At 34.8% G+C, this 12,551-nt stretch overlaps 1 protein-coding gene across 2 annotated transcripts in view; it reads left to right on the forward strand.

The window, feature by feature from the left end:
• Positions 1 to 11,251, forward strand: part of DUS2 (dihydrouridine synthase 2) — a 28,440-nt gene extending 17,189 nt beyond the window's left edge. For both annotated transcript variants that reach the window (XM_026856686.1, XM_026856687.1), the window contains exons 9-16: positions 948 to 1,018; positions 1,490 to 1,576; positions 3,875 to 4,043; positions 5,003 to 5,124; positions 7,527 to 7,670; positions 8,800 to 8,887; positions 9,503 to 9,576; positions 10,777 to 11,251. In XM_026856686.1, the coding sequence (XP_026712487.1) occupies positions 948 to 1,018; positions 1,490 to 1,576; positions 3,875 to 4,043; positions 5,003 to 5,124; positions 7,527 to 7,670; positions 8,800 to 8,887; positions 9,503 to 9,576; positions 10,777 to 11,014 (993 nt within the window). In that variant the 3' untranslated portion in view covers positions 11,015 to 11,251. The remainder of the gene's footprint in view (positions 1 to 947; positions 1,019 to 1,489; positions 1,577 to 3,874; positions 4,044 to 5,002; positions 5,125 to 7,526; positions 7,671 to 8,799; positions 8,888 to 9,502; positions 9,577 to 10,776) is intronic.
• The last annotated feature ends 1,300 nt before the right edge of the window (positions 11,252 to 12,551 follow it).

Genomic DNA, 12,551 nt, shown 5'->3' on the forward strand with positions numbered 1-12,551 from the left:
AAATGAACGATTAAATGAACAAATGAAGCCTGTATGAATAGAATCAGTTACTCTGCCTAAGATCATTTACTTCTGAAGTACTGAAGTATTAAATCAAAGAACTGGCACATCTCCTTTTTATTTGCTACAAATATCCTAGAGCCTCTTCCTTTTTGTTTCAAGCTGCTTTTGCATAACATGTCATCCATCAGAACAGCAGGTGAGCTTCTGTCTCTATGTTCATGCCAGCTGGTGGATGTTGCATTTTTCAAAGACTGAACATGCTGTTATTGTGATGAGCCACAGAACATGCTTCAGCTTTTGAAAAGAAAATTGGCCTTATCTTTTTTGCATTGGCCCTCTCCCCGAAGCTGCATAAGACGGGCTAATGCGGCAGTGTGCCAAATTTCTTCATGCCTTTTAACAGTCTTACCTCTTCAGAGATATACTAGGGGCTTCCCCCTTTTCTCCTTTATCTTTTGATTCACTGGTCATGTATGAATATCATTAGTATTTTTTAGATACTAGTTAACTGTTCTAAGCCACATCTGAGAGGATTCTTTATAGATGTGATTGCGTTGATTTCAGAAGGCATCCTCTTCTTAAGATGCATTTTGATTACAATGTACAGAGTAGTCATTAGAGAGGACTTGGTAATCAAGTGTTTTGTATCCTTTTCAAATCACAGTCTAAAAACCTGTTGGAAAATATTGCGTTACCTGGTTTGAGAAAGTCTGCAATCTGTAGTTTCAAGGAATTATTGAAAATAGATTCTTACTTTTGCCATAAATGTAGTTCTTTAATTGAACGATATATTAAATGGTCATGTATGATGGGAGTTACTGTTGAAATACAGGAACTATATCCCTCTTGATAAAAGACTTCCAACGTTTGTTTGTACAGTGATCATATGATAGTTATTCCTTTTTCTTTGAACTAAAATCATGTCATTCTCTCTTATCTCTCAGGTTGAAGATACTGTAAATCTGGTAAAGAGAATAGAAAAAACTGGTATTGCTGCCATTGCAGTCCATGGAAGGTAAATCGATTTTAGGCAGGAGAGATTTTTTTAAAGTTTGGTGATGAGTGTAGCACAAGAAGATATGACTAGAGTATACTCTACATATGATGTGTGGTTCTGATTTCAACTGTTAACTAAATCTGTGTTGTAGAAAATCAGGCCAGAAATTAGGAAATTGAACTGCTTGCTGCTATTTGTCTAGAATTTTTGTCTCTAAGACCAAATAAAACTAAATTTGTCATGCGTACTTTGTAGCTAAAAAATGCTGCTTATTTGAATATGGAATTAAGGCAACAATGTTTTAAAATGTATTTGATAGGAAACAATTCTCTTGTGTTAAAAAAAAAGGAAAATTACATCAACTACATAAAGTAAATAAGTGGAAATAAGTATATCCCAATAATCCTTGAGTCATGTCTGCTGTGATTCAGATATCTACAAATCCCATAGGAAGTCTTTGATCTTCTCTTTTTTTTGTTTGTTGGAAAGGAAGAAGGAGGAGAGGCCTCAGCACCCTGTCCACTGTGATGTGATCAAAGCCATATCTGAAGCAGTCTCTATTCCAGTAATAGCAAAGTAAGTTGGACTAATCAGCTGTTACTGCCAAATACCTGTACCTGGCTTAAGACTTGCAAGTGCAGGAAAAGTATCTTTCATGTAGGGTGAATGCAACATTACCTGTTACCAAAGATCAAATCTGAATAGATGTAGCAGTGACAAAAGTTGGCCTTATGGAATATCACCATATGTCAGGTTTTAGTTTAAAAATTCTGTTTATTTTTCAAAAAGCATTGCTTTTGTGTGTCACAATCTTCTCCTATGCAAGTTGTTTCTGATTTCATCCAGCAGTTGAATCCTCTATGGTTTTAAGCCCTGTGCAGTGACTGGTTATAACCCTACCCCTGTGTATCTTGGAGATCAGCTCTCCCACTGCTCACAATCAGTGTTATATTCTGTGGCCTCATATCTTCCCTAAGACCTCCTTAGGGTCGAGACGTATGGCATGATGCCACTGAATCTGTCTACTTGTATTGACAGATGCTTCAGTAACTCTGTGATAGTAAAATAAAGAACTCTGAAAAGTTTAGCTACAAACAGGTAAGTTTTAAGAGCAATTTTGGATGCAGAGGTAATGGAAAGTATCAGACCATCCTGAATTGCATCTGATCTTTCTGACCAACATCTTTAGATGTTTCACCTCTTTGTAAATTGCAGTAGAATATCCTTGGCCAGAGAAGCAGTGTCCTTAGATGAAATTCTCTCTTCATTGATTTTGATTTTTCATGGAAAAGCTGCATTTCTGCAAACTATATACTTGGATCAGAAATTTCAGAACTGTTTTCGTCATCACATTTCTATGTAGAAAATACATTGGAAGTCACGGTTTTTGCTGTTAGACCTGTTTCTATACTGGACAAAGGAAATACTCAATGCTTATAATCTTTGCTGATCCACTTCTAAGTGGTTCATCCCCGTTCTAGTTTTCACAATAATTTTTTAAACAATATGGAATTAAAAAGCAAGCAGAATTCACATTGTGCATTGCCATGAATCCTTTGTTTGCCTAGCTAAAAGATGAGGCTAACAATTTTCTTAGATTTTATGCATGTCAGAGAAATGCCAGCTCTGTACGAGTACTTCCTATGATGAAGTGTGCAATTAAGATATAAAAATATCAGAGGTTTATTGTTAATAAATTGCTTCTAAGTAATCCCTATATCAATTTACTTCTTTGCAGGTATCCCAACATGCTGAGCTAACCTTAATAATCCTTTTTTTAAAATGAATTCTCTGAAAGGAATACTTATTTTAAATCCACTTAGTGAAACCTTTCCCTCTCTAGAGAAATGTAAATGTGCAACTTGGAGTCCTGCTCATTAAATATATTTGATCCATCCTAGTTGATCCCTGTTGTAACTTGGTTAATATTTTGAGAATTTTGCCACTTATACATCAAGCTTGGTCAGGAAATATAAGGAATCAGTGAAAGGAAGTAGACTGCTACTAAAAAAAGGCAAGAAAATTTGAATCGATACTATGATTTCTAGAATGGTACTGTGTTTATGGAATAATATTCATTAGTGCAGAAAGCTTGCTTGTTCTGTCTTCATAATAGAAGTGTCTAGTTTTAAAGTAATTTATCATTCTCTGGTTTTTGGTTTTGGCAGTGTTTCTACTTTTGAAGGGATAAAGATCATACTGTTACTTTATAGTTCAGAAATCCAACTTTTATTTTATATATAAAAGATGCTGTGAAGGGAAACTTTGAGAAAGAAAAGGTGTTTTAAATGTTCTTTTTGCTTACTAACACATCTGACTTGCTGACTTAAAAGCAGAGGCAGTTCAATGCAACCTTCTTTTAACTTTAAAGTGATCTGTAACTGATCCAGAAGTACTGCTTGCCGTTACTTTCCATATGTTAGTGCCAGAGTGAAAGTGGAATGATGCTGTCCATACTTAACTTGTTTTCAGTATTAGTTGTGGCAACACAATTAGAGTGCAGTTGAAGGTTACAGAACTGGCAATCACAAGGTGTCATTTTTCAAAACACTATGGAAGTGATTCTTTGTGAGCCTTATCCTTTAAGTGAAAGCATACAGTGTGTAAAACACAAACTATGTTCTTTCTTCATATATAGTCTTCTATTTTAAAGAGAAGTATGCAGGTATTGAAAAACACTATTTATGATCAGTGTTTTAATGAGCCACTGCTAATAAAACTCTCAGACCTGTTATCTTGGATTTGAGATAATATTCTAAATAGACTCTTCTACCATTGATAATATAATATCACATTGAAAGTACAAGTCTGTGTTAAAGTACAAGTAATAGCAAATAAAACTTTCATGATTGTAACAGTGATGTTAAATTCTAGTGGAGGATCTCATGACTTCATCAAAGAATACATGGACATTGAGACCTTCCAGAAAGCAACCTCTGCCTCATCAGTAATGATAGCTCGTGCTGCCATGTGGAACCCATCTATCTTCAGAAAAGAGGGCTTTGTCCCCTTGAAGGAAGTCATGCAAGATTACATCAAATATGTATGTTTTTGAAAAATCTTGCTTGTAGTTAACCTTGTTTAGAATTGTTAATCCAAATCTTACTACAGTATCTTAACTCCTCTTACTTTCAAACACTTAGGCTCTGGGGATATTTTAACAATACTGCAAATGACATGAGTCTTGCAAATCAACCACTGCTTCCTCTGGATTCTTTTGTTAAGAATAAAATGTTCTGAAATCTGTATTCAAAAACCAGTTTTTCCTAATCATTCTTTACTTATGTACCATGCTTTTTAGCCCTAGTTTCTTGGGAACATTTATAAGGCTTACAAGGCTATCTAAAAATGTCTAGGAATTCGAAAAGCTATATATATTCGAAAAGCAAATAATACTGAACAAAAAAGTGAAGGAATATTAAGTACTCAGTTGCTGCTAGATCAATTTTTAGAAATTAATTTCTATTCACAAATACTGTAAAGAATTTTTAACAGCAGGGAAGCAAAGGGAATGATTTGCCAATGAAGTAATGCTGTACTGTAATACTATAGCTGCATTGAGTCATCTATTGTATAAAGTTTATCTATTTTATATAAAGTACATCTATTATTCAAAATACACAATCCTATTAATGACATAGTAGGAAATTAATCAGAAATCTGTGGCTTTGATTATGTCATGAGTTAAAATTTTTTTTGATTTTGAGAATTTGAACTGCCATTAACTAGTCATTAAAAAGTCAGTGCACTGCTAGTCAGTTACGTAAACTGGTCAACTCTTTCTTCTTAAGTATATGAATAATTTGAATTTCTGAGCATGAAAGCATGCCAAAATAATTAAAATATACTCACACACATGAGTAGTCTTGAATATGTTATTGAGGAAATTCTGCGTTGTGATTTGCCTTTCAAAAACAGTTTTGAAATTTGTCAAGAGACACAAGCATTATACAAGATAAATTTGTTTGGTATGCTTTTATATACTTTGTTTCTCTCCTTCAGGCAGTAAGATATGATAATCACTACACCAACACAAAATACTGTTTGTGTCAGATGTTAAGAGAACAGCTGGAAACTACTCAGGGTAAGAAGCTGCATGCGGCGCAGTCCACACAGGAGATCTGGTGAGCATGCACTTCAGAAATAGGAATTGTACTCTGTCAAACTTGCAAACCACTTCTCTGTCTGTAGCACTACCTGGCATTTCATACCTTCTGAAGAAGCTGCAAAAACCCCAAAAATAAACCAACCAACCAAAAAAAAAAAATCTAATTAGCAAGATGTGGAATACAGTAAACTTCTCCAGGTTTCCTCCATGGTCAGATATTAAAGCTTTACCCCTAAAACTGTCTATATATTGAGCATACTAATCTGAGTGGTACTTCACTGAGTGACAGGCATTTATCCAATATTTTCATTAAAAAATTAAGAAAACTTTCAGCATTGTCTATTGTTAGTCTGGAGGTTAATATTGTGGACCTTGTCTTCTTCCAGAGATAGGTATTTATTTTAATTTTCCCTTTGCATATGGAGTTTTTAATGTTACTGGAATATTTATGATAAGGTGTTTGCTTTAAATGAACACTTAGAGATAAAACTCAAAAGAGTGTATGAAAGTCACCTATATGGTACTTAAATGTATTTATTCTGTGCTGCTTTTCATACCTGAAATATCTAATGAGCCTTTTTAAGGAAATACAGTAGATTGAATGAATCTTTTCATCCTGGACATTGGAACAGTCTGGATGAAATTTCTCTGAGGAGACAGAAATGGAAGATGGAAAAGTTTTGAGAGAAACCATGAAATAGACATGTGATTAAAGAATTCACTCAGAATGGAGGGAAATTCAGGTTTGGAGGCATCCCAAAGTGAAAAAAATAAACGTCTGAGCTTGTGTGTGTCATATCCATGTTGGGTGCTATAGTTATCCTTCTGATGGAATATAGGGGAAGAGAGTCTCTCTGTTTTTATAAAATAAACAGTCTGAAACCGTTAACGTGTATGAAAATGGATAGAAACGTTGAAAGCCTGAAATATTTTGCAAACGGAGTTATTGTTTTCTAGAAAACCCTAATCAGCATTCTGTTCATGTTCAAAATGAATGGAAATGCCTGCAATCCCTTTGCCGGTTTATTGTGGTTTACCAGTTTTGGCTCTCTATAAACACTCCTCTCCATGATTATTACATTACAATACATTAAAGAGAGTTTGTATTTTATATATAAAAGGAGTTCTTTGTTCATAAGGAGCAGTAGAATTCATGAACAACATTTAAACTCTGGAAGTTATTTTTCACTTTTGCAATGTAAGTAGTTGAACAATTTTTGCTTCCAAAATAGATAGTAAATTACCAAAGAGCTTCCAAAATTGAACATAATCAGTTTTTGTATATGTGATGCAATACCAATTTCAAAATCGGCTTGTACTCAAACAGGGTGTGTGCATGAGAGAGGGATAGAGAGACAGCCACTAGAAAATTTATGAAACTACTTTCTATCAGCAGACTCAGTCTTTTAATCAGTGTTCTAAACAGCTGGTTCAATGTCCAGATAACTGAAGAACATCGTCATTGAAAACGCACCTGGTGTCTCTAGCGGTGATGGCATGTTACAGCCGTTCGGGGTTTCAACCTCACTACTGAATGCAAGATAACAGGCTGCTACATTTCAGACAAAAAAAAATTAGGTAACAGTACATAGTAAGTTATCTTCTCTTAGAAGCATCAGTTAGCGTTATTCAGCTTCATTGCTTTTCCACGTAGAGCATGGCAGATGGCTTTGTGGACAGAATTTATTTTGTCATTGAACAGTCTCATACCAATGAACATTCTCCTCACAGTCAGGAAGTAAAAGTTTTCTTATGCTGCAAGTTTTATTGTTGTTATCATCTGCAGAAAATGAATAGTCACAGTTTTTCCAACTAAATTCAGCCTGCCACAGATCTGGATTCGAGGCTCTTCCCTTTGACCCAAATCCTAGTTGCTTCCTCCCTTGTACTGGGCTTGTGAATAATACTCTGAAGTCTGAAAATCTAGATTTTGAGGTATTTGGATGTTACATACATGTTTATTTCTTAAAATATTTTAAAATAATAAAATTAGAAGAAGAATCCATTTCCTGCTTTTTTCTCATGTTGCCCTTGTAGAGCTGATGCACCAGGAGTCACTTTGAGATATTCTTTGCTGATTCATTTACCTGCAAGTTACTAATTGAGCTGATAACATGAACACTGCAGGACCTGCATTTCTGATTGATTCTACCTGGACTTTCAGGCTGCAAATTGAATATATAGTGCTGGAAAGGAGAACATTACTTTTCTACTTGTAGCTCAACGGTGTCTAATAGCAACTGAAGGAGAAACAATACGGTGTCACTGTGCAGAACATAGCCACACTTCCATGTGCTTTTCTGTACATATATACTCTTATTTAAACACAGTTCATTTCTATACTTACTTTTCTCTATCATAATGTGATACAAAAATTTTTAAGCTGATCTCTAACACAAAGGAATTCTGTTTGAATAGTGAAGTCTTTGAAATGGCTGACTTTTATGAAGAAACAACAGCTATTTTTGAAGCAAAGAAAACATCTTTAGAAACTGAGACACAAGATAAAGATGACCAAATGGAAGATCCAGATGTAATAAAAATGGCTGTTAGATTTGACAAGTAAGCATGCAAATTAAGTTTTTCACTATCTTGCATCTGTAAATAAAAACACTGTGAATTTGACAGTGCCTTACAGTTTTTTGAAAATAACAATTTGCATAACAGCGCTGAGTGAATTTTTTATGAAGCAATTTGCGTACATCATTACATAATTGCTAGCATCACCACTCTTCCTGTGCTATTTGGATGTTGTAAGATGTTCTTTAGTTCCAGGCTTCCTGAGACTGCTTAATTCTCTCAGTGAACTTATTAAAAGTGCTAAGTGATTTTTTTAGAATTCAAACATCTGTACCTATATGTGAGTACACAAAGATATAGAGTTCAGTTACTTTAGTGAACATTACCTTAAAGTTCTGCACAATTTTCATAATATTATTTTTGAAGCAGACATATACTCATCTGCAGTCTTCTAAATGTGTTCCACTCATAAGGTATTCCTTGAAAAACTAATCCATGGAGTTAGGTACAATATTAAGAAACCTTTGATTATAATCTGTGAAGCCTATAGCTTCCATGTTATGCGTTTGCTATTTTTACTGTGTCTGCTATTAAGTCTTACGAAACAGCTCAAGAGTGCGATGTAAAATGCTCCTCAAATCCGCTCATAATGCTTTAGTATTTACAGGATATATTAAGAGACTCCCTGAGGATCGAATACAGTGGTTTTACAGTATTTCTTTTTTTCTATCAGGTTCAAGGAGCTGTAATTCCATGTCAGTAACAGTCCACGTTTCCTACCCTTTTTTATTTGATAACTACTGTCTCCTAACAGAAGCAGCTTCTTTTCTTTCTTCTAGTGTTTATTCTTATATAGATGCTCATAATAAGCAATGCCAAACTGTATCTGTATTCTGTGTCATATATTTAGTTAGAATCTCTGTTTCAATATGTATCTTTTCTCTAGTTGTATTACTACAGGATGTGAATGTTTGGGAAGAATTAATAGAAAAGTTTGGATTTCATTTTAGAAGTTATGTCAGACATACTACTTGAATTACCTATTAAGAAAGCAGCATTTTTCCCGTAATTTGAGCTGTAAAATTAAAGCACAAAGAATAACTGGTAGAAGTAATTTAATAAGCAGAGCTATCTCTGTGCACAGTTTTTGACCACGGATTTTTCTGTCTAGGCGGGAATATCCACCACAGATTACACCAAAAATGTATCTTCTGGAATGGTGTAGAAAAGAAAAGCATCCTCAGCCTGTTTATGAAACTGTGAGTCAATGAAGAAACCCTTTCAAACCTCTTCCTCTGTCTTTATCTATGAAATTAAGTATTTTAGGACTCAAAGTAGTGAGAAATTCTGCTTTCCAGTCTCGCATTGCTCTTGAGTAAGCAGCTTCAGAAATGGAAATACACATGTATGAAAATAACAGCTTGTTTTATTGGAAAATAAAAATGTAAAAGTCCGGACCTTCAGTCTGCTTTTGATTCATGTGTGAATGAAGTTGCTGTAACTACAGGTCAATTCATAGTCCATGACTGACTTTCTTTTACTACTTCTGTGGAGTAAAGAATTTGGATTCGGAATGTTTTCTTTGTTGTGGCACACTGTTATAGGTAGGAATTATACTGGACTGAAGTGACTGCTTGGTGAGGTGGAGACATTATTCGATTAATTCTTTTGTAAAGCAGAAATAATTGCATTCTTCTTATTTTTTAACCTTAAATATGTGAGGTTAAATTTGTTTTATGAATTACAGTAATTTTAAAGGTGTTACTTGATTGTGGTATAAAGACAAGAAAACCAGAACCTTAACAATGTTTGTTGTAAATGCCATGACTGGTTTTTGACACGCCCCTCCCTTTTAATTTTTTTTTTTTCCCCAGGTTCAAAGACCACTGGATAGATTATTCTGTTCAGTAGTGACAGTAGCTGAGCAAAAATACAGATCAACTCTGTGGTAAGCTATCCTTAATGTTTTTTGCAACTGTATTGTAATAATTTCTGAAATGTTGCTTAAAACCTGAACTAAAAGGGTACTCCAGTTTATTCCAGTTGACTTTGATAAAAGTCTGCTAAAAGCAACCTTCTAAAGCTACCTCTGGGAAGGAGAAAGGATTACAAATTTCTGAGAATTGAATATGACAAGAGGAAGTAAGCTTTAGAATAATCAAGATACTAATTCACTTAGTACATTAGTTCACAAATTGTATTGGAAGGGAGGCAAATAGGTGATCTGATCCAGTTGTGTCTGTGAAGAGTTCAGAAACTAACCAAGGGAGGCAGAGGGGACCATTGGAGGAGGTAATGTAATGTCTTCAGCCACTGCAAAAGATCCATTCTCGATAACGAGTCAGGATTAAGTCTATATACAGTGAAGAAAAGGACAGTTTAGGGTCTTCTCAGAGATCACAGTTAATCAACAGTTACATCCAGGACTGCTCTGAAGTTTCATTAAGGTTCATTTTATACAATCATCTATTAATATTGGAGTTGACTTCAGGCATTTGCACCCAAGTTGATCTTAACTGCAAAGCTAGAGCTCAGCATTGAACACTCGAAAGAGGACAAATGCACACAACAATTACTGGTGTTTGCAGCATTAGTGTTCAGAGTCTTTAGGCAGTTAAGCTCAGCTGATAAGAAACTTCGAGAAGAGTATGTTTTTGGATATTGTAATCTGCAGTCCTTCTCAGAAATGACAGTTTTTATTATTACGGAACAGTTCCTGCTTTTGTCAGTGTCAATGAACTTGTACTCCTGCCAGAGGTGATGTTTGGGCCTGAGTGTCTTTCAAGAAAAGCGATCCTTCAAAACTCAGTTTTGTTTAGCAATCATATTTGTAAAAGTTAACTTCCTGAGGATTGCAACCACTTGGGCCAGACACACATTGACTTTTGAAATGAAGAGTGTTTGAGACACAAGATCTGAAAGAAACAGTTTTTCTAGGAATATTACATCAGGAGTGATGCATCAACATTGACGCAGAGCAAGTTTCAAATAATTTCTGGAACTGACCTGTTTTGTTGTCTGCTGTGAGATGATTACAGATGCTGTTTATTTCATGATGTTGCATCAGAGACAGGAATTTTATTGTCTCTTGGCAGTGTAGAGACTTCAGTTTCTACTTTCACCTGTGCTCTGTCTGCTTGCTCTTCAGGGACAAGTCAAAGAAACTAGCAGAACAGGCTGCAGCTATTGTCTGTCTGAGAACATTGGGTGTCCCAGAGGGAAAGCTATGTGAGGGAGAAAATCACCTGATTAACAAGCGCAAGAGAGAAGACCAGGAGCGCTTGAATAACAGAGACCATGGAGAAGATCTTGCTGAGCCTTCCCATAAAAAAGCTAATTTTATTGAAGAAACTTCTGACGTGAATGTGCCTAGGATGCCACGATAGCGTGAAACCTCTAATTTCCATACCTATGCAGCTACAAATTAGTTCCTATTTGTGTATCTTGCTGTTCACATTTCATTTGGATTCTATCGGAGACAGATAAATTACCCAGTTGTGAGAAATGCAAATGGCATGTTTACTGTTCACCATTCACTCTCCCTATGGTGCCTTTCAGACAGGATAAATTAGTAACTTGATTTTAAAGAACATTGAGAAGATTGTCCCAAATAATAAATTTTTTTTAAAATACCAGGTATTTTCAAAGTAATTTTGTAATTGGTTTTATTATTTGTTTTTTTATTTTTAAGTCTACAGTATACTGGTAAAAGATGTATGAATACATCATCCATAAGCAGATGGATTCATTATGGAACTATGTAGTTAAATAAAAAAATCAACATAGGAAAATATTAGTAGCCAAGCAGATATGGTTTTGTCAAATGTCTTATGCACGTCTTGCAAGCTTTATTTACACCGATCATGTGTCAAGAAAAGGTTTTTTACATATAGAAGGACTTAGAAATTAGAAATTAAAATAACATTCTTTTATCATAATTTCTACTACATTTTACCTTCCAGAAATATGACAGTAGAATTAACTGTCCTTTCCTGGTCTTAGGTATTAGAATTGTGCCTTTCCAGTAAGGAATTGGAACCAAGCCTGGCAGCCATCAATTTGTTGAATGAAGGGACTTAGAGCTGGTTTGTTCTTTTGAATTTGGAAGTTCTAGTAAATGTATACATGTATATTACTTGCAAAAATGGGCATCCAAATATGGTCCTATGTGTTTGTTCTTGAAATGTGACATAGTTTGCCTCAGTATTAGCCGTTGGTGATAGTGGTGGTCTTAATTTTGTTCTCTTCTTAATTTGCCATCAGCATAACCTCCTATTAAAGTAAACTACAAGTACATGCTGTATGCCAAGAGATGATACAGACACAGTTTGATTTCATGGCAATCCAGCTGAGCTTGTCTGGTTTAAATTAGAGTTCTGAGTTCCCGAAAGAATGTCTTAATGGATTAAGAGAATTCAGGGATTTCAGTTATTACCAATTTATTGAAATGGTGGTTTAGTTTCCTTCAGTGAGGTGAGGAATCTTCAGATTATCAGTTCTGGTCTGAAAACAGTAACAGTGATATTACGCCATGATGAAGTCTTCCTGTTTAAAAATCTGAATTTTAGTGAAAGCGATAGTGCCAGCATTAAATCATTCTTTTACAACAGAAGAACAATATCTCGCCAGATAATATTCAGACTTGTTAAATTAAATAGATGTGTATTCATATTTAAAATGTCTGCTGTTTAGATCGGAGTAATTTATAGTAAATATATACGATCTACGAAAAAGATTTTCTTGCTCATTTTGTACATTGCAGTAAATGCAGTTAAATATACTTACATTTGATTTAACTTTAGTGCTAGAATTTTACTCCAAAGCTGCAAAAGAATTTGCAGTATTAATCAGAAATTTCAGAAGTAGCCATTTTCCTGTTGTGAGTGGTATCTTGGTATCTAGTTTTTGTTGGGAGTATTTGGA

This window comes from Athene cunicularia (assembly GCF_003259725.1).
Source record: "Athene cunicularia isolate RWA chromosome 11 unlocalized genomic scaffold, athCun1 chr11_part1, whole genome shotgun sequence".
Taxonomy (NCBI): Eukaryota; Metazoa; Chordata; class Aves; order Strigiformes; family Strigidae; genus Athene; species Athene cunicularia.